Source organism: Rhipicephalus microplus, chromosome 5 (genome assembly GCF_043290135.1).
Source record: "Rhipicephalus microplus isolate Deutch F79 chromosome 5, USDA_Rmic, whole genome shotgun sequence".
Classification (NCBI taxonomy): domain Eukaryota; kingdom Metazoa; phylum Arthropoda; class Arachnida; order Ixodida; family Ixodidae; genus Rhipicephalus; species Rhipicephalus microplus.
The window spans coordinates 108664928-108688195 of record NC_134704.1 but is presented as its reverse complement, the minus strand read 5'-3'; the positions used below and the strand labels follow the sequence as shown (position 1 = coordinate 108688195).

Genomic DNA, 23268 nt, shown 5'->3' with positions numbered 1-23268 from the left:
TGTCTATCTATCTATCATTCTATCTATCTATCTATTTATCTATCTATCTATTTATCTATCTATCTATCTATCGATCTATCTATCTATCTATCTATCTATCTATCTACCTACCTACCTACCTACCTACCACCACCACTGGTCCCACAGACTTGCAAGCCGGGCTAAATCACGAACGGGAATGCATGTGCCGGTGACGGGCGGATCCAGCGAACCACGCCACCGAGTTGGCTCACGACGTCAAATATTGCAACAACGGCGCGCCAACGAACGGCTTTGCGGGAACAACAGTGTCAACGTGATGACTGCGGGAGCCAGGCAAACGTCTGATTTCAGCGTCAGTTTCTCCAGCGGCACTTTTTCTTCAGCTGCGACGTCTGTGACCACCTGGGGCTTGAAAACGACCTGGCAACGATTTACAGGATCCGGTGTCTGCAGCAATGGAGCATTGCCATAGGGGTACCGATACGTGGTTTCCAGCTGCTGCCGACGTCGCGCAGTTTGAGGTCTGTGGTACGTGCAAGGAATCGCTGATCAATAGCAGCCTCCCACATTTAACCACTATCAACGAGTACGTTTATGCGCTGATTCTTTTGCATTTGCCCAGGCTCAATGTCGTCGAGGAACGACTAAGTAAATCCGCATCTGTCGTTGATTTGCATTCAGCAATAGACACACGGCAACGAATAATAATCGATATTCGATTAAGGGACAAATTGATCATTGATTGATATGTTGGGCTTATCGTCCCAAAACCACCATATGAATATGAGAGATGCCGTAGTGGAGGGCTCCGGGAAGTTGTACATCCTGGGGTTCTTTGACGTGCACCCAAATTTGAGCACATGGGCCAACATTTCCGCCTCCAACGGAAATGCAGCCGCCGCAGCCGGGATTCGATCCCGTGACGTGTGGGTCAGCAGCCGAACACCTTAGCCACTAGACCACCGCGGTGGGTCAAGGGACAAATTGTCAACGTTCCCTTAAACAAAAAAAAAACATCCCGAAATGTCTGCTGCGTAATATCGCCAACGACCTAATCAAGGTACATACCAAGCGCTGTCTCCTCGCAACAGCGGGGCAGCACGTTTCAGCTTCTCTGGTTAACCATTTTTACGGAATGCATGGACGGTCACTTGCTTCTCTTCTTACTTAGTGTATTTATGTGAACCCGCCACCCTTCGAACAATTTCAGCAACGTCTTTCACTTTGCCTGCGTCACTGGACAAATTTTTACCAACTCACACTTTCTACGATTTCAGTTGAGGGTGGCATGATTGGGCGGGACATCACAGTGACGTTAGCAGAACGTCATATGGACGTTATTTTTGTGACGTTCTCAATGTGTCTCGTGGAGGCGTTATCGCGTGAAGATTTGTTTTTGTAATACTCGTCCCAGACCCCTCAGGACACCACATACAACGTCTGATTTCGCATTTGAGGAGGCGTCTTGGCATATTGCGTTTTGCTTTAAAAACTCATTTCTTAATGTTATTGGCATGTTTCAAGGAGATGAGATCGTTGTCGCACCTACCGGAGCAGAGCTCTACCACACGTGCCTTTCAATATGGCCTCTGCGATCCGCTTCGACAGCATGCGAAACACAAATAACGTGAGCTTGGGCTTGTCGGTATTTTATATTACGCCTATAGTACACACCTGTCCGGGTCGCACCCCTGTGTTCCTGCCGTTTCTGTGCGCAATATGTGTTCAAGAAGAAATACAAAGTTAAATAAATGAATACAGAAGGACAGAAGAATGACGATGGGAGCGTGCTAGCAGAAGACACCTGAAATAATCACGAGGGTCGCTTCGAAACCTATAAATAGCTTTGTATATTTTGAAGTGAACCGCGAAACCATCCTTTGAAAGTGTGTGAAGATATGTACCGAACATCAACGTATGTGAATACTTTTTTTCCTAAAACTATACACGAATGGAATAGTCTTCTTTTTGACCGCCCCTTCCACAGCGTTTCCTTCCCCTTTGAAGGAGTATGTGGTCACACAATGATATTCTATGCTGTGATTTAGGTATTTTTTATTTATTTTTAGTTTTTATGTGCCGTGCAATTCAACTTGTCCCCACTGATTTAAATGTACTTTGAATTTGTAAACCCCCTACAACAATGCCCCCAGAGGGCACTGTAGGTTTAGGTAAAAATAAATAAATAAATAAATAAAACAGTAGGAGGATGGTGAGATTTTTCAATCCTCAAATCTCTTGTGGCTTCCTACCTACCTACCAGTGTATTGTGTCAAATTATTACAAATGAGAATTTGTCTTTAAATACGATAAGTTTTGGCGTCCCACCTCAGAGTAACAGGATGCGTAAGTTCCCTTTATCTTTTTACGCTAATATGTTTACTATACCAAAAGAACCCGAGTTCTCATAGCAACTTCATGTCAGGCGTACTATCAGAATCAAAGGTGAACACTTTGCAGAGGTCTGCTAACGAAATGCATGGATTAATCATGCTAGCATCCTTGCGTAATGCTGATTGTACTAAACCAGATGTACATATTAGGTAAGCGCTAGTTTTATTTTCTGGAGTAAGAGTATTTTAAACGAGCGGTTGATATGCGAAAACCTTGACTAAAAATATACCCCGAAGTATCACTTCTGGTAACAGTAAAGAAAGCAAATAACTCCGCAAACTAGCACGTTATTACTTTGTCAATATTCTAAAAGTCAATGTTAGGGCAGTTTATTATATCTTTCTCCTAACATGGATTGCAATGAAATACTGTCTGTTTGATATGAGCAGTTTGTGTCGAAACTATTCCATGTGACCGTTTTTAACATTTGTGTCTGTATACGCAGGCCCATGTGTCGGAATCCTTACAGAATACGACAACTACATTACAGCGACCTTGGTAAGTGTCAACCACTTTCGCAGCTACTGAGCGCATTTTAAGGCAGACGCGTGCACTGTTAGGTAAAGGGGCCCCTGAAAAATGTTTCCCAAGTATACAACGATTCGATTCACTGAAGGAGGATATTGCCTCACAAATTAACTATTGAAAAGTTTTTAAAACTCGCCCAGTAAGCGCGAAGACACAAAGATTTGCCGCACGCTGCATTACACATCTCCCTGTTTGCTAAACAATGTGACGTCACTGCGTGCAACTAGCTCACCAGCCCCTTCCTCGGAGCAGATGCTGTTTGCAAAGAAAGTGGTGCGGGTGGGAGCTTTCAGCGTGGCAGCGTTATGTGTCTGCACTTTTTCGATAGCACTTTACGCGTTGCTATTTTAAGAAGTCTAGCTTTTAAAAGAAAGGGTCACCGCCTATGGTGCACGATTCTGTTAGGGTTAGCATGTGTATACTTGCTCGTTGTTGTTGACAGCCAACAAAAAATTTTATTCTCTTCGAAAGGAAATGAATGCAGACATGCAGTTTGAATGCGTGTCTGCATTCTCACTGCATGTGCGTTTTATGAATGTTCACAGTGACTGGCTCTTCGAGAACTAATATTTCCTTGTCATGGATGTAAACGTGACGGCATGTGCAACGCATGTGAATTTCTGTGACGGCACGTGAAATGCACTTTGAAACGAGTTAAAGCACTGGCGGCTGCATGGTTTCGAGCTGCTCTCTACAAGGTCAAGGATAAGATTATCACTGACAAAAAAACGGTGGATTTTTGGGATCTCCTAGTAAGCCGCAGTTGCAAAAAAATACATGGTTTTAATGTAACGAGTGGGAAACATGCAATTTTGACTCTTTCCTTGGTTTAAAAAGGATTAGTTTTGGCTAACAATTTCCGCAAACAATTTTGACGGATGAAGTAGCCTTCATAGAAAATTTTTCAGGTGCAGATCACTCCATTAGACAGGCTCTCAAGCACGTAATCGAATCTATAATCAGCAAATTAAAGTACTAAACATGACGATAATACATCTGGGTGAAATTGTGGGAAATATTTGGCACATTCAAGTGCCTCGAAGTATCACAATTGGAAATCAGTGAATACATGGGGGCACCTTGGATAACAAAGAAAGTAGGAGATAGACAAGCGTAGAACTAAGGTGGAAGGCAGGCAGGCAAGTTAACCGGAGGATGAATGTCCACATTGCTAACCTGCGCTGCGGAATAGGTAAGGAGATATGAATATATAAAAAAATTAGAATGGTATGATGTAATGGCTGAACTTCTTTCCAGGTATTAATTTCCTGAGACCATCCTACTGCTATTTTCTAGGTACATTTATTAATTTACTTGTCATGTTTTGTGACTAGAGTGTACTCAAAGATAGATTCTTGTTAATTCTGGACTGTGCGGCCTTTCATTCCAAAGCCTCTCCATTGCCGTAAATGCATGAAACTTGGACACGTGAGCAGCGTCTGTGAGAATTCGGTGGTATGCCACCGCTGCGCCGAGCCCCATGAAGCGGATAAGTGCGTCGCAACTGTCAAGAAATGCTCTAATTGCAATAGATCCCATGAAGCCACATCGAAGGACTGCCCGCGGATTCAGAAGGAAATTGCCATTTTCAAGGAGATGGTGCGCGATCACTCATCTCATCGAGAAGCCGCAGCTAAAGTCAGAAGGCGTCGTTCACGTCGACGTTGGTCTTCAAGGACGGCCGCTACCTCCTCGACACGTTTGCCAGATCTCTCATAAGTACCACCTTCTTTGCCTCCCAGACCAAATGCCGTGGGAAAGGCTGTAAAGGACAAAGCCAGTCAGCATACCCTAACTGCGACAGAGTGGCCTGCACTTCAAAGGCAAGCAGCATCAAGTGAACCGAAGGAGTTTCATGACGGCCAGTCCGCGATCCCGGTTCGAGATCTTTCCAACCAAGACAGGCAAGTGACTGCAATCGTGCAATCATTAATTGCCACAATTCGCACGCTACTGAGCAGCATACAATCTCCGTCTGCTAAGAGTGCACTGCAAATACTGGATGCACTGAATCCAGTTCTTGCTAACTTCGTATAAGCACAATGGCTCAACAAAATCTCATCTTCCGCACTGAAGTTAAAAGTGCGTCGATTTTTCAGTGGAATGCCAAAGGCATAAAGTCCCGTATCTCGGACTTTCGCCAATTTGTCCAGGCCAATCAATTCCCTATACTTGTCATATGTGAACCAAACGTATCAACGCCTTATAGATTGTCCGGTTATGAAGCTTTTTGTTCAGCCGCTTGCGAAGAACGAAGCAAAGTAGTTGTTTACATTCGCACGGACTTGACTTATCTTTCGCACCCAATAAGTTGAAATGACGAAATCAGTACGTGTGTCTTCGTGTAAAGAAGAATGCAGTTTCGTTCACGCTTATTGGTGGATATATATCTCCGTCATCGCGATTTGACTGCGACAGATTAAAATACATCCTAATGAGGACCGATGGGCCTTGGATCATCACCAGTGACTTCAACGCCCATCACATGCTTTGGGGGAGCACTTGAATGAATGCCAGGGGCCGGAACATTGTTACATTTGCTTCCGATTACGACCTTTCCATCATAAACGATGCTACCCCACGTATCTGCGGGGTCTCACGTATGGCAGTTGCCTTGACCTGACAAGGGTGTCACGGTGCTTCTCTCTCAAAGTTAAATGGTTTTGCGATATTGAGACTCATGGGAGTTATCACATACCCACCTACGTGACGATCGATGGTATCATAAAAAATTTCTCTTCCGGTGTTGTAATTGGCACTGACTGGTCGATGTTTACATCGCGTGTTGAGGACGCTTGCCAAGAAGGCCTCGCCTGCAGCCTGAAAAATACCATAGCGGAAGCTATGCAAGCGTCCAAATGTAAATTACCATTTTCGTCTAAAATAACACAGTTTGACATCGAACTGGAAAGATTACGAGCTATACGAAGGCGTGCTGAACGACTATACAGACGCACAAACTCAATTTACGATCTGAGGCAAGCAAGGCGGCTCCAAAAAAAGATTCAACGACGCATTTACAAGCTTGAGAGCGAACGCTGGAAACCATTCTGCGAATCTCTAGACCCTCATAAACCGCTGTCATATATCTGGAGAACAGTTCGTGGTCTTCGCTCCTCTCCGCAACAACGGCACCCTTTTAAAGCTTTGGCACTCCATCATGGAAAAACAGAACTCTAGGTGGCTGAAGAATTTTGCATGAAAGTTGCCGGGAATCTTATGAACGAGAGCATCGACGTCGTGATCGTTCCTGAGACGCGATTACCAGAAATGGACATTCCATTCACCATGGAAGAACTGGAAGTTGCTTTAGTCACTTCCAAGCGCATGGTCCTGATGGTATTACTTATAGTGCGTTGGGACACCTTGGACAAAAAGCCAGAAAAGAACTTTTAACATGCTTCAACAACTCCTGGCTCAGCGGCAGTGTTCCCCGAGAATAAAAAATAAGTCTATTAATACCACTTTTGAAATCGGGAAAATCACCATTGGACTTGACAGCGTATCGCCCTATTGCCCTCGCAAGCTGCCTCGGAAAAGTGATGGAAAGAATGGTTCTATTTCGTCTCGAGTGGTACTTGGAACGATACACCAAATACCTTTCTTGCATGGCAGGCTTTCGTCGGGGCCGCTCCTCCATCGACTGTGTGCTTGACGTATCGACATTTGTTCAACAAAAAAAAGTCACAAGCGCATATCAGTGGCACTCTTTCTTGATGTGAAGGGTGCATATGATAATGTAGCTCACGGTGCCATCCTCACTTCTCTCGCAGCAATGGGCATTGGTGGACGAATGTTTCATTGGATAAAAGATAATATAACTGGCAGGTGTTTCTTTGTGCAAACATATGAGGGTACAACTGCTGAACATTACACTTACTGCGGAGTACCTCAGGGAGGTGTTTTAAGCCCCACATTGTTCAATGTTGCCCTCATTGGTCTGGTGAAGGTTCTGCCAAAGTTGGTGCGCCTATCCATATACGCCAATGATAATTGCCTCTGGAGTGCTGCAGTTACTCGCCCGCAGGTGCGTGCTCGAATACAGCGGGCAGCAACCCTCACAACAGCCTACCTTCAGAAACAAGGCCTAACTATATCAACTGTGAAGTGCGCGTTGATGGCGTTTACACGCAAACCAATGACGCCATACCCTGTTTACATCAATGGACAGAGTGTCAAATATGCACGGACGCATCGTTTGCTGGGCATAATAATCGACAGAAGTCTTTCGTGGAGCCCACATTGTGCGTACTTGAAGAAGAGACTGCTATCTATTGTGCATATAATGAAATTCATGTGCGGGAAAGCATGGGGAACTTCTGTGGCCTCCATGGTACAGCTGTAGAGGGCCCTATTTCTGGGTCTATTGCGCTACAGCTTGCCGGTACTGACTAACACTTGCAAATCCAATGCTCATTCATTGGAGAGTTTGCAGGGTCAGGCACTGCTTATCTGCCTAGGACTGCCCCGATGCGCTTCTACTTATGCCACAATCATGCTTGCCAAAGACCATCCAGTCAGAACATATAGAGTTGTGGATTGCCTCAGAGCGCACATTCGACATGCTAGCCGTGTCCCCGACCACCACTTGGCCCTTCTACCCTCCAGAAGACCACGTGCTACGTTTTCAGACGTCATAGCCAAGCACCTAAACAGCATTTCATCAGGATGTACGCCAGATGCGAGAATGGCATGTCCTTTGTGGTGCCTCGACCAGCCGCAAGTACGTCTAGAAATTCCGGGAATCAAAAAGAAAAGCAATCATTCCAGAGTAGCATTGAAGCAAGCAACACTGCAATTATTACATGAGTTGTACTTAGACCGAACGCAGATATACACTGATGGGTCCGTCTCGTCCAGCAGCTCATCAGGTGCCGCTGTAATTCCGGCTGCAGCAATGACAATCAAGTTTAAGTTGTCGCATATGACTACATCTACGGCATCGGAGCTTGCTGCTATAAGGGCTGCTTTACAATATCTCGTTCAAGAACGTCCAGGAAAATGGGTCATATTCTGCGATTCGAAGGCAGCGCTTCAGAGTTTGCAGTCTGCCATGCGTAGGAGGAGTCATGACCAATTGGTACAAGAAATAAGACATTGCCATCATGAACCTCTAGCACGAGGGCATGATATTATATACCAATGGCTGCTTGGACATATCGGTATTACCGGAAATCAATTAGCCGATGATGCAGCCCGCTCAGCCCATGAAGGAACCCGTGTAGTCCCGATTCCTCTATCAAGGAATGATGCAGCAAGACAACTTTACCTGCTGGCTTGAGATCTCACACGCACGTTCTGGTCGTCTACCAGCTTCCAAAGGTGTCAATTTTATGAACTGGATCCTTCGCTTAAGCTAAAACTACCATCACAACTTTCCCGCTCCGATGCGACACTGTTATGCCGCCTTTGGTTGGGTGTTGCATTTACAAAGGTGTACTCCTTTCGCATTGGTATGGCAGACACTCCTACATGCGACTACTGCGGAGCTGAAGAGACCATCGAACACGTCCTGTGCAGCTGTGCTTGCTACGACACACAGCGATGCCAGCTCCGCATGGTTTTGAATCAACTTGACCCCGGACCATTTTCTGTGCAGAAGATACTAGGACCTTGGGCATCTGCCTCAGTTGCGCAGAAAGCAACTAAAGCACTGCTAATTTACCTAAAGTCAACAAACCTGAGACAACCGCCTGTAGACTGTGTGTGCTCCCCGAGTGTGCCCGTGATTGTGTGTACCTTCTCATCTCTCTGCAACCTCTTTTCTCCCCTTTATCCCTTCCCCAGTGCAGGGTAGCAAACCGAATATGCGTCTGGTTAACCTCCCTACCTTGCCTTGCATCATTATCTCTCTCCCTCTCTCTCTCTCTTTTTCTTTCTTGCGTTTTCAAATCATATATAGATACATATACATATACGGTGCATGACGTCGATGCCGGTGGCCATGTTGAGCCGGGAATATCCATGTATTTGCTATCGCAGTAAAATCAACTTCAGCGCATGGTATCTAGTCACAATAGATGTTAACTCGACGTGACGGCTGTATCAAAGGAGTACATATTGAATGTTTATAAAACTGGGTAGCGTCTATTTGGAAAAGAGTTCTGAGGCCTGGCGTAGCTCTGTGGTAAAATGCTTCATTGTCATGCAGAATGCTTGGGTTTGATTCCAGCTGCGATCCTGACATTTATTCTTTGCATTCGTCAGGTCGACGCTACCGATGTCGGGTATTTTTTAACGCTCGCGCGTTAAAATTTCCCATGTGGGTTATCATCATTCCTGGGTGGATATTAAGTGTCGATCACCTGTGGCACATATGCTCCCTTGGGTAGGTGCCACTGTATGGCGGGATGTGTGTGACGACTTACTCGCGGGATTGTGACATTATTCTTGTCTTCACCAGTGCGTCATATTCGTCATACCATCTTACCCTCTCATGCTAACTTAATTTCGGTTCACACCTACTTAAGGGGGTGACCATGAGAGCACCCAAAGGTAAGCGGATAGATGATAGATAGATAGATAGATAGATAGCAGATAGATAGACAGATAGATAGATAGATAGATAGATATATAGATAGATAGATAGATAGATAGATAGATAGATAGATGGATAGATAGATAGATAGATAGATAGATACGCTCAAAGTCGCCGAAGTTCGCTAAGAAATGCTTCGCATTTAAAATAAGTGATGTAATGACGCCAAAGTACGCGAAGGAACATTTTTTGAACAATTGTACGACGAACAGAAATACTCTGAAAACGTATCAGCATTGTCGTCAAAGCGACAATACGTAGTGTTATGGTGAGTGATTTTCGGTATAGGTAAGTTGAGTTCAGGTGAACTGAAGAATTGGTTGAACAGTTTCCTCTCTTTTGAGGATTAGTTTTATTCTTTATAAAATTCTCATAATCATAGCGTTTCTTGGCAAGTTTTATTAAAGATGGTTATGAGTACTACAATAATTTTATGGCGAAGTATCATTCCGTTATTAACGGTTGTCTCCAAACTTTTCTACAGAGGTTACGCTTTTTTCTGAGACTGGTTAATAAAGCAGATGTCATTGAAGAACGTTGGATCTTTACATATTTTCGTTATAAGCAATGGTATGAGTACTAGCAGAAAAAGCTTCTGCGAATAGGAAAGAAAACGTATCCATCTAATCGCTGATTGTGGATCAGCTTGCGAGTCAAAGCTTCAAACTGCACTGACAAAATTTTCTTTGTCAAAGCACATTCCAGTAAAAATTGCATTGATTCGAATTGTGTTTGCATCGTTCTAGACATTTCGGTCATGCATAAGATGATATATCGCTCAAAACCAATGACGCCGATGCCAGAATTTCTGTGAAACGAGTTCTGTAACGCTGTTGCGTGAATAATAATAATAATAATAATAATAATATAAGGACTAAGCCTCACGAATATTTTAGTACAATAATATTATTAGCAGTATGAGGCGATGGCGTAGTGGTTAGAGCATCCACCTCGCATGCAAAAGGTCCGTGGTTCGAATCCCGGTGCCGCGCATTTCCCAACCGGATAAAAAAGAATCCGCGTGGTGATGGAACTGGGTGCGGCCTCACCGGTAACCACTGCCGGGAACGCACTCCCTCACCAGAGAAGAATTGGCCACCCTGGCGCAGTATCTGGCCACTACCTCCCACATGCATAAGTCAAATAACTCACGGCCCTCAGTTCCCAGCAGCTGCGAAGCAACTGACCACGGCGGCGGTCAGATGTGCAACGCAGCAGAGGGTGCTAAGAATCTGGATACAGACAGGCCACCATTGGAAGCTGAACTTGGCAACGTTTAACGCTAGAACCTTATCTAGTGAGGGAAGTGTAACTGTACAACTCGAGGAGCTAGAGGGTGTTACATGGGATATAATAGAACTAAGTGAGGTTAGGAGGACAGATGAGGCCTCTACGGTGCTACAGAATGGGCACGTCTTTTGCTATCGGGGCTTGGCTGACAGACGAGAACTGGAAGTGGGGTTCCTAATTCACAGAAACATAGCTGGCAACATAGAGGATAACTAAAGGATTAATAAACGAGTGGTAGGTATCGTAATTAAACTGAATAAGATATACAAGTTGAAAGTGTTACAGGCTTACCGCCTACATCCAGCTATGATGACGCTTCAGTTGAAAGCGTCTATGAAGACGTGGAATTGGCAATGAGTAAAATAAAACACAATATACTATACTATTTGGAAACTTTAACGCAAAAGTAGGGAAGAAGCAGGCTGGAGACCAGGCAGTAGGAGATTATGGTACTGTTGCTAGCAACGCCAGAGGAGAGCTACTAGTAGAATTCGCAAAACGCAATAATTTACAGATTTTGAATACCTTCTACCAAAAACGAGGTAACCATAAGTGGACATGGAGGAGCCCTAATGACGAAAATAAGAACGAAATAGACTTTGTAATGAGTGCACAACCAGGCATTGTGCAGGATGTGGAATTTGTTTGCAAGGTACGATGCAGTGACCATAGAATGGTACGGTCTCTAATTCGCCTAGACTCTAGGAAGGAACGACAAAAACTGATACGCTGGAAGCTAATCATTGATGTAGCACTGAGAGGGAAAGTACAGAAATTCAGAGTCTCGCTTCAAAACAACTACTCGGCTCTTAGTGAGGAAACCAACCTTAGAGTAGATACAATGAAGGATAACCTGACGAGTATCATTACGGAGTGTGCAGTGGAAGTTGGAGGCAAAGCAGTTAGAAAGGACACTGGCAAACTCTTTGAGGAAATGAAGGATATCATTCGAAAGCATCAAATCATGAAAGTTTCAGGTACAATAGAACTGTCAGAGCTTTCGAAATTGATTTATAGGCGTAAGGTATTCGATGTAAGAAGGTATAACTTGGAATAAATTGAACACGCTCTGAAAAACAGAGGAAGTGTCAGAGCAGTGAAGATGAAACTTGGGATAGGCAAAAATCGGATGTATACACTAAGGGACAAAGAAGCTAGGCAAAATAACTACCAATATGGATAGGATAGTTAAATTAGCGGATGATTTTTACGGGGATCTGTACAGTATCCGGGAAAACCACGACCTTAATAGTATAAGAACTAGCAGTCCCCCAGATGACATCCCTCCAGTAATGATAGAAGTCAGAGAAGCTTTGGAGAGCATGCAAAGAGGCAAAGCTGCTGGTGAGGATCAGGTAACATCAGATCTGCTGAAAGATGGAGGACAGATTGCGCTAGAAGAACTAGCCATCCCGTTTACGAGGTGTCTCCTGATGGGAAGAATATCAGAATCTTGCAAGAATGCTAACATCATCTTAATACATAAGAAAGGAGATGACAAAGACTTCAAGAAATACAGGCCGATCAGCTTGCTCTTTATGGTATACAAGCTATTTACAAAGCTAATTGCTAACAGATTAAAGAAAGCATTAGAATTGAATCAACCAAAGGAACAAGCAGGATTTCGAACAGACTGCTCAACAATCGACCTCATTCATACTATCAATCAGGTAATAGAAAAATGCTCAGAATATAGCCAACCACTATACATAGCCTTCATTGATAACAAAAGGCGTTTTATTCAGTAGAAATGTCAGCAGTCATGCCGACATTGCGGAATCAGGGCATCGATGAAGCAAATATAAACATCCTGGAAGAAATATAGAGGGGACCAACTGCTACCATATTGGTTCATAAAGAACGCAACAGAATACCAATCAAGAAGGGTGTAAGGCAGGGGGACACAATCTCCCCAATGCTATTTACCGCGTGCTTACAGGAGGTTTTCCGAAGACTATAATGGAAACAGTTAGGGATAAGAGTGTATGGAGAGTACTTAGTAACCTGCGCTTCGCCGATGACATTGCATTGCTGAGTAACTCAAGGGATGAACTGCAACTCATGATTACGGAGTTAGACAAGGAGAGCAGAAAGGTGGGTTCTAAAATTAATCTGCAGAAAACTAAAGTAATGTAAAACAACCTCGGAAGAGGGCAGCGATTCGAGATAGATAATAGTGCACTTCAAGTTGTAAAAGACTATGATGTGGTGCTATTAAAATGGATAAGCAAGACAGAAAAATATATACAGCTGCGTGCAAGTTTATTAAGATTTCTTGTCTTTGCATAAATTTGCAAACTGTCGAAGTCTTGTCAGTTCAGTGATCACGCATTAGCATCTGAATCCTTCTAGATTGGGTACGATCATATTGTTTTATTTGAATCAGTGCAAATGTCGAAATCTTTTTGCATTCGGCTTACAAACTCAGCCTTTGCAGCTGGCTTCATTCTGACCATCGGATGTCGAGAAACTACGCACATGAATAAACCAAGTCAAGATACAACGACAGAAGATCTTTCGGTGCACACATCTTCGTAACTTTTTACTGAGCTAGCAAAAAGCCTCATTTTTAGGCGTGGAAATTGTGAAAGAGGATTCAGAACAGCCCTAAAATATGTATTTTTAGAAAGTACTTCTGTAATTAGACGCATTCAGCATGCCTGGATCACTGTACTTTAAAATTCAGTGACAATCACTTATTTCAGTGCACAGTTAGAAAACACACAAAGAAGGCTGATGTTAAAGGAAAGACAAAGCCCTGAACATGCTGGAAACAACTATACTGTTAGTATTCTGGACCACGGAGGGCTGTTCTTTGTGCTCGAGTGAGAACGCGTATGTGATCCCGAGGACGCCGGTCTTGTGACGTTACGTATATTTAACAAAGCACGTAAGAGCCGTAAGAACAAGGGCTGCTGTATTTTGTAGCTTTCGGGGTGAAAGGAATCTCATAAGAGAGAGCCCATTTTCTCAACCGTCAAAAGAAGCCTTCGCAGTGGACGTACGTGTCCGGCGTGCAAACGCCTTTGTACAGCTCTGTAAAATGTTCATGACAGGCCATGTTTGATTATTAAAAAACAAAACGAGAACGTTGTACGTAGATCACTTCATAAATTACACGTAGATGAATTGACTAAAAATTCAAAGTAGAAAAAGCAAAAGTAGAGTAGTATTGAACATGAATTGCATTAAATTGGCTGCTAATAGTTCAGTGTTCCAGCAAGATTATCTTTTTTCTTACTCAATATTCAACATATGTAAACATGTCTTTTTATTGAGTGCGAGAGAAAGAGAGAGAGTATTGAGGCGTGCGTTAACGAATATGATTTACAAGCTAACTTACCGAATGTCGCAACTAAGCTGAAGTTGTAAAAATTGGGAAGCTTTATTCATTTGATTTATTTAATGAACCCAGGAACTAACAAGTATTTTAACGAAAGTTATCAGTGTGGTGTTTGGTTCACTAAGAAAGTTTGGAAATTTTTCATTAAACATATACAGGTTCACGATGTATGTATTCTGGATTTTGTATTTAACCTGTGTATTTCATCGAACTTTTGGCTCTATCGCTAAAATTTTACTCTCGGCAGAATGTAAAGAAAAGAACAAGCAGGACAGAACGCAATTAATATGAATATTGATATGAATTGCCCATTTACGTATTTATTCGCTAATTGCAGTGAAAAATGCCATGGTTTGGTCTAAGTATTGTTGTGCTTACTGAGCCACGCATTTTTGTATTTAGTTTAAGTTTGCCGAGATAATTTGGTTGACAGCAAGACAAGAAAAAGGGACCCTGAAATTGCGTTGTAGGGAAATGACATTGGAATAGCGCTGGAAAAGACTTTTCACTAGCGCGGTACTGTGACGAAAGGCCTATTTTAGATAACTTCTCCAGAAATAAAAAAACGCGCCTACACTCAATAAAGAGCTTGGCCAGTTAGGCGAGTCCTATATTTTGTTCCGTCTTAAAAAATGGGCAATCCAGGCGTGTCATTGCCATCAACATAGCCGTCATGTTCAGTATAAACTGGATCAGCCAACTGCTCATCACTGATACACGTTGTGTTATCGACGCCAAGATTCTGTAAAATTCAAATCTCATTACTTGCTTCAGGGCCCTGTTACCTAACATAAATTCTGTATTATGTTGCGATGGGTGCTGTGCTAAAAGTGCGAGCTAAATGCCTTGCTTCGTTCAACATTATAATATACTGCTACGTCATTCACTAAATTGCCCTGACGGCAAAACTACGACTTCAAAAGGACTACATACAACATACTAAATATAGCATAAATTAATGTACTGGCTCAATTACTTCTAATTGACTCGTTGGTACATCGCCGTAATGCTCTCAGAGACACCAGTATGAATGAGAATGTCGGCTCTGTAGATTTTTGGCCACTACTTTCCTAGCATTATAGTGGGATAATGGAAACAAAGCATGCTCTTTCACGCAGTTTAACAGTGCAGCTCGAAAAAAAAAAAGACGCAAAATACTACCTTATGCAAATTGCGCGCCCAAGGTATTCTTGCCACAACCCACGCGTGTGAAATTTGAAACACACATTAAGACATCTACGGAGCCGTGTCTTCTTCACTTCGAAAGAGTGCCTCTTGACTTATTCAGCGTCTGAATGCCCCGCAGCTACGAACCTGAAAAACTTTGTGGTGGGAACTCCAAGCCAAGTTGGGAAAAAGCTTCCGTGTATTTTTTGTGGGTATCATTATCTATACGTCGATGGCCCTATCGCTGCACGCATGTTTTCTTCGTGCTTATTTAAAAGCGCATAAGCGAATTTTATTTTTTTGGCTTGTTAAGTACAGCTCTGATCTATATAGTTTCAGCCGCCTAACTTAGTATTTGCGATTGACTGCTGGACTGTCTGACCTTTGCTATCGAGCAGTAGATCAGCTCCTTTCGTTTGAAGAGAGGATATTGTTATCAGACTTCAGTGTTTCTTTGGGTACACATTCACAGAGTGATTAAAGAAAACATCTCCTAAGAGTGAAAAAAAAGTAAATTTGCATTGCCTCTAATTGCAATAAAGAGACAACTGAAAATACTATTCTTAGACATGCTGCACTCAAGCAGCTGCACAATATCCAGGTGCAGATGTTTTATACGTTGTTTTGTTTTAACGTGAGTTCATTACCTATCGATTTATATTCTCACTACAAAAATGTGGCACCAAAGTTAAAGCATGCTACTTGGTTAAAGCAAAGTTAAAGCATGCTAACCTCCCACATGCTTACGTCAAATAACTCACGGCCCTCAGTCCCCAGCAGCTGCGAAGCAACTGAACACGGCGGCGGTCAGATCTGCAACGCAGCAGAGGGTGCTAAGAATCTCTGGATCCGGACAGGCCGCCATTGAAACCTGAACTTGGCAACGTTTAACGCTAGAACCTTATCTAGTGAGGGAAGTCTAGCTGTACTATTCGAGGAGCTAGAGGGTGTTAAATGGGATATAATAGGGCTCAGCGAGGTTAGGAGGACAGATGAGGCCTATACGGTGCTACAGAATGGGCACGTCCTTTGCTACAGGGGCTTGGCAGACAGAAGAGAACTGGGAGTGGGGTTCCTAATTCACAGAAACATAGCTGGCAACATAGAGGAATACTATAGCATTAATGAAAGGGTGGTAGGTATCGTAATCAAACTGAATAAAAGATACAAGATGAAGGTAGTACAGGCTTACGCGCCTACATCCAGCCATGATGACGCTTCAGTTGAAAGCTTCTATGAAGATGTGGAATTGGCAATGAGTAAGGCAAAAACACAGTATACTATAGTGATGGGCGACTTTAATGCAAAGGTAGGGAAGAAGCAGGCTGGAGACCAGGCAGTAGGAGATTATGGCATCGGTACTAAAAACGCCAGAGGATAGCTACTAGTAGAATTCGCAGAACGCAATAATTTACGAATTTCGAATACCTTCTACCGAAAACGAGAAAACCGCAAGTGGACATGGAGGAGCCCTAATGGCGAAAATAAGAACGAAATAGACTTTATAATGAGTGCACACCCTGGAATCGTGCAGGATGTGGAAGTGATTGGCAAGGTACGATGCAGTGACCATAGAATGGTACGGTCTCGAATTCGCCTAGACTTGAAGAAGGAACGACAGAAACTGATACGCAAGAAGCCAATCAATCAGCTAGCACTGAGAGGGAAAGGACAGGAATTCAGAGTGTCGCTGCAGAACAGGTACTCGGCTCTTAGTGAGGAAACCAACCTTAGCGTAGATACAATGAATGATAATCCTACGAGTATCATTACGGAGTGTGCAGTGGAAGTTGTAGGCAGGGTAGTTAGACAGGACACTGGCAAGCTTTCCCAGGAAACGAAGAACCTAATTAAGAAGCGTCAAATCATGAAAGTGTCAAGTACAACAGACAAAATAAAACTGGCAGAGCTTTCGAAGTTGATTAATAGACGTAAGGTATGCGATGTAAGAAGGTATAACATGGAGAGAATTGAACACGCTCTGAAAAACGAAGGAAGTTTCAAAGCATTGAAGAGGAAACTTGGGATAGGCAAAAGTCGGATGTATGCACTAAGGGACAAAGAAGGCAAAATAACTACCAATATGGATAGGATAGTTAAAATAGCCGAGGAGTTTTACAGAGATCTGTACAGTAGCCGAGACAACCACGACCTTAATACTATAAGAACTAGCAGTAACCCAGATTACACCCCACCAGTAATGATAGAAGAAGTCAGAAAAGCTTTGGAGAGCATGCAAAGGGGCAAAGCTGCTGGTGAGGATCAGGTAACATCAGATCTGCTGAAAGATGGAGGACAGATTGTGTTAGAAAAACTAGCCACCCTGTTTACGAGGTGTCTCCTGACGGGAAGAGTACCAGAGTCTTGGAAGAACGCTAACATCATCTTAATACATAAGAAAGGAGATGACAAGGACTTGAAGAATTACAGGCCGATCAGCTTGCTCTCTGTAGTATACAGGCTATTTACAAAGGTAATTGCTAACAGAGTAAAGAAAACATTAGAATTCAATCAACCAAAGGAACAAGCAGGATTTCGAACAGGCTTCTCAAGAATTGACCACATTCATACTATCAATCAGGTAATAGAGAAATGCTCAGAGTATAACCAACCAATATACATAGCCTTCATAGATTACGAGAAGGCGTTTGATTCAGTAGAAATATCAGCCGTCATGCAAACACTGCGGAATCAGGGCGTAGATGAAGTATATATAAATAATCTGAAAGAAATCTACAGGGGATCAACTGCTACCATAGTGCTTCATAAAGAAAGCAACAGAATACCAATCAAGAAGGGTGTAAGGCAGGGGGACACAATTTCCCCAATGCTATTTACCGCGTGCTTACAGGAGGTTTTCAGAAGCCTAGAATGGGAACAGTTAGGGATAAGAGTCAATGGAGAATACCTTAGTAACCTGCGCTTCGCCGATGACATTGCATTGCTGAGTAACTCGGGGGACGAATTGCAACTCATGATTACGGAGTTAGACAAGGAAAGCAGAAAGGTGGGTCTTAAAATTAATCTGCAGAAAACGAAAGTAATGTACAACAACCTCGGCAAGGAGCAGCGCTTTGAGATAGGTAATAGCGCACTTGAAGTTGTAGAAGACTATGTCTAGTTAGGGCAGGTAATAACCGCAGAGTCGAACCACGAGATTGAAGTAACTAGAAGAATAAGAATGGGGTGGAGCGCATTCGGCAAGCACTCTCAAATTATGACAGGTAGATTGCCACTATCCCTCAAGAGGAAGGTATATAACAGCTGTATCTTGCCGGTACTTAGCTACGGAGCAGAAACCTGGAGACTTACAAAGAGGGTTCAGCTTAAATTGAGGACGACGCAGAGAGCAATGGAAAGAAAAATGGTAGGCGTAACCTTAAGAGACAAGAAGAGAGCAGAGTGTATTAGAGAACAAACGGGGGTTAAGGATATCATAGCTGAAATCAAGAAGAAATGGACTTGGGCAGGGCATGTAGCGCGTAGACAGGATAACCGCTGGTCATTAAGGGTAACTGACTGGATTCCCAGAGAAGGGAAGCGGGTTAGGGGGAGACAGAAGGTTAGGTGGGCAGATGAGATTAAGAAGTTTGCGGGTATAAATTGGCAGCAGCATGCACAGGACCGGGTTAACTGGCGGAACATGGGAGAGGCCTTTGTCCTGCAGTGGACGTAGTCAGGCTGATGATGATGATGATGATGATGATGATGACTTGGTAAAAACGCTGAATTTTAAAACAACCCCCACGAAACGCCCCAGTATTACAAAAAAAATAACGTAACATGCTACTTAGGCAGGTGATTTTCTGCGTACATAAGAAGGGGTCATGTTACCGAATTTGGGACCGTAATAGGTGTTGCGCGCGTAAATTTTTGAGAATTCACATATAGGCTGGTGAAATTTACAGCATTTGATGAATAACTTAATTTATTACTGAATATTTTTTACAAATTCTCGGCCTGCTTGAGAATAGGTCAACACTGGCGCACTTGCAAGCCGTGACGTAACAAGGAGCTTGCCGGACGAGCGGCTGCATTTTAATTAACGGTGTTTTTCAGTCATCAGCTGAACGTGAAATTAAGATGTCTCAATTATTTTTTTAGTCTTCGGAGTTTCACTATTTGGAGTGGCTGAAAATGTGGTGCAAGACGATGGCACTGTTCCTTGCTCCACGTCACATCACAGGTGCCAAGGCGAAATGCTGGCTGCTGGCGGTGGGCAGATATTAATGAAGCCAGTGATTTCCAGGACTTTTTTTATTCGCTGTAAGGCTTCTTGAAGACCAAATATTTGTATCTATAAAGGCATAATAGACCCATTACTTCCAGCTTTCTCTGTAAAGCTCATACAAACATAATACCTGCTCTACTTCTAGCTTTCGCTGAAAAGCACGTATTTTAGAATGATCATGACATGGCTTCTTAAAACAGAGTCTCTATTTTTCTCGCTTTCCTTTTTTTGTTTTTTTTTAGGTTGGCAACTGGGATGAGCGCAGCGGCGTTCATCAAAGGAGGTTTACGAGGAGGTAGCTCACACACTGCGCAATAAAAAACTGCACGTTGTTACTATCGTGGTGCGTATTCAGTTTTTTTCGTAGTTAATTTATTTTGTGTCTACTATAAATGTGGTCGACTGAAGATGCATTGTATGCATGTGCAAATACACTTTTACAATTTGCTTAGCTAATTCAATTCTTTGGTTATGTCTTGAATGGTGCAAATAAACCGGATAGAGCGAAAATTTAAACCACTTATTTTAGTGACCGTCAAACATTTTTTTTGCACATGCCGAATGCGCTGCAATGGTCGTACACGTAGTTATTCAAAATGTAGGGCTGCGTTTTTTAGGGCAAACGTGAACAAGCCCTAGTGATAGTCGTAAGGAACACCAGCGTGCGTATAATGAAGTGGGTATGCAATAAGCAAGTACACACGTTGTGCATTTTTTTTTTTGTAACGGACACCTCTTATAAAGCAGGAACATTTCTCTCGGGTGCATATATCTCATTGAAAGGTCCGACTGTAACAAACGGGTATAGCTTTGTAGTTAAGCTTTAAATACCATTTTGAAGAAAATAGTGACCCGTCATCTGTCCGAGCAGGTCAAATCCACAATTCAGCAATCGAACGTTTTGTTCCTTTCAAGGTGACGGATCCTTCTACAGCTAGCATACTTAAACACGTTGGTCGGGCTGAAAATGATGAAGAATTTCTCATATACACGGCGGACCCCTCAAGCTGTAGTTACAGTCATACTCATAAGGCACAAGTCCAGAACTGAAATCTTTTCGACTTCTGGTGTTGCATAGCATATGATCTGGTAGATCAAAGGTTATTTAGCAAACATTGTTTATTTCAGTTTTATGCGTCCTGTGCAACAGTCAACATCCGACCTGTGTGTCTTAATTTTCGAGGACAAACAACTTGAGCGATCTTGGGTAGTTTATTTCAATATTTCAGCCTTATGAAAAAGGGCTGTTACCTATGGGGTGCAGCAGCACCGTTATTAATGGAAACTACTTTTCTACAAGGCTAAATTCATTGCATCTTTCTACATGTCATATATTGGTATTTTCCCAGCTAAAAATGCTCAATGAGGGAGGGTAATGGCTTCATAAAACAAAAGCATGAAGCATCATGTTCCTTGAGACCTGCCATATGTGATTAAGACAGAACAACATGCGCCTTTTGTTGTGTGATATTATGTTCCTAATTTCCTAACGTGTTCACGTATAAAATTGCGATGCAATAAACACAACTAAGCTTGTAAATATAAATTGATGCATGAATGCTCGTATCAAACGCTACCATGTTGAATATTAACTGTCCAGGCAGACTGCTAAAGCTTCCTAAGCGACGCCATTGCGAGGAAGTGTAGCATGTGCCTGATTACGCAATTAGCGCACAATTAGTGCACAATGAGGAGATATAGGAAGAATAGGTCATTTCTTCAAGTAAAAACTTTTGTAAAAGACCCCGTTACGCAAAGGAAAATTTTTTTCCTCACCCTCGAGTTGTAAAGGGATGAAAGCATTACTCTCTACCCGGTTTAGTTCTCAGTTCTTTGGCTATGGATTTATATAAGCCTTTTAGCGCACGCAATATCTTCGTTCCTTACGTCGTGTTCTGACTTTACTCTTTGTTGCGCAGAGTGAGCCATACGTTTTGTTGCGCAAGGACTCGAAGTCTGCATCAGCTGGTGAAGACAGGTTGGACGGATATTGCGTCGATATTCTGCGACAGATGGCGCTCCTGCTTGAATTCTGCTTCGAACTGCGCCTTGTGCGCGACGGTACCTATGGTGTAGTAAACACACGTGGAGAGTGGAGTGGTATCATCAGAGAAGTCATGAACAGGGTGAGTACTAACAGTGCAAATGACAACGAGTCTCGGATGATGTCCTTCCAATTGTCCGAATGACCTGCCAACCTGTGTCCAATAAAATGCAGCTCTTCATCAGGCCTATCGTGAAGTGCGAGCTACATCCAAATATTTCAGGAGTCTTCACCCTATTCGAGAAATGGCGGGGTGCCTAGTGCGTTTCTTTCTTGCTTGCTTTCTTTTCCTTTCTTTCTGTCCTACTTTCTTTCTTTCTTTTTTAAACACAGCGTTCTGTTTCATTATCGGTAGTTTCTGTCTCCGGAACGCGGTTTCGAGTGGAATCTAAACTTCATGTCCTTTTCAACGTTCATAAGCCCGCAGAACATCTCAAAGAAAGAACTGTTACGCACTCGTAGAAATGAGGGTTGGGATTTCCGTGTTGCTGAAATCGGAATTCACATGAATGCGCTATTCTTGATATTGATTTTATTAGTTGTCGAGCAAATCTCTTTATCTGCCTTAAAACATTTCTCTCGCAAATATTTCAACCGTGTAGTCATAGCAACTGTATGGTTGTCCCAGTTGTTTTCAGCATCCTTTGTTGAGCTCATTGACGTGCTTCAGCTAAGTTCATATCGGGCAAGTATCGGGCAACCATAGGCTCCGGGCCTCGGAAGTTTGCCGCAGTGATGAAGTGCTCAATGTAACAGACGACATATGACATCTGAAGATGTAAATGGGTACTTACGCTAACATATTTCAATCTTGTCTTTTCTAAATAAATGGGTAGCTAGGATAAACCTATATCAAGGATTAAAACCTAGTGTGCTGGACTGCATGATGGTCAATTGTTCGAAGACGGCATTAGAGCTCCATGTCCCACTTTCGGCTCGTGAGAAGACCGAGTCAAGTGGGACCCAGCGTAGTTTTTACTTCAACATAGCTTGTTGCGTGAGCATCCGTAACCACATGCGCATGAGCACCACTTTGGTAACATTTCAACAAATGCTTCTTGTGTACTGTTAAGGCCTGACCACACGCATCTATTGCAGCGTGTCAGCGCGCGTCTGTTTGACGCGGCGCCGCACCCTTTCCTCATGAAGAGGGAGGGTGCGTGGCTACGCAAAGCTGTGCACCCTCTCTCATAAAGACACTCAAAGAAACGCGCGGACGTGCTGCAATGGGTGCGGTTGGTCCAGCTTTCAACGCACCGTCACGTGGTTTTTTGACGTGGCGCCACGCTTTTTTTCCAATGAAGAGTGAGGGCGCACAACTCCGCTTAGCTGCGCACCTTCTCTTCCCGTAGGGAGAGGATGCGGCACTGCTCAAGCAAGGACGTCAGCAGCTTTCCTATATTCAGTGTAAAAGTCTGCAATGAAGAAGCGCTGGCATCAACCGTGCCAGCCAACATAAACCCAAGATGCGGGAGGTGGTTGGTTGTTTACATGAAAACTTGAGAAGTGTTTATGTATGTATGTGAAAAATTGTGTGCCGTCGAAGAATTCCATGAAGGCGGCTGACCAGAAGGAGAGCCTATAGAGTGCATATGCCATTTTTTATCACACAGAGTCCTTGACTGCTTCATTATTGCGCACCCGAGAATAAAAGTGAAGGCCTCATGCCGTGTATTATATAAGCCTCTAACGGAAGGTAGGAAGCGCTGCAAGACGGGGATTACAAAGACATCAAAGCAGCGTCACTCGCT

The 23268-nt window shown here is 43.2% G+C and overlaps 1 protein-coding gene across 1 annotated transcript; it reads left to right on the top strand.

The window, feature by feature from the left end:
- Positions 1–437: 437 nt before the first annotated feature.
- Positions 438–21778, top strand: LOC142817534 (glutamate receptor ionotropic, kainate 3-like). The gene is made up of 4 exons (XM_075894566.1): positions 438–510; positions 2822–2874; positions 21393–21599; positions 21692–21778. Exons 1-4 carry the CDS (start codon positions 438–440, stop codon positions 21776–21778), a joined length of 420 nt encoding a protein of 139 aa, XP_075750681.1.
- The last annotated feature ends 1490 nt before the right edge of the window (positions 21779–23268 follow it).

Bases quoted from the DNA above. Each gene is read 5' to 3' on its own strand.
- LOC142817534 (XM_075894566.1), top strand. From the start codon at position 438: ATGGAGCATTGCCATAGGGGTACCGATACGTGGTTTCCAGCTGCTGCC. The intron at 511-2,821 runs GTACGTGCAAGG...CTGTATACGCAG, and splicing joins CGCGCAGTTTGAGGTCTGTG to GCCCATGTGTCGGAATCCTT. The intron at 21,600-21,691 runs GTGAGTACTAAC...AATAAAATGCAG, and splicing joins TCAGAGAAGTCATGAACAGG to CTCTTCATCAGGCCTATCGT.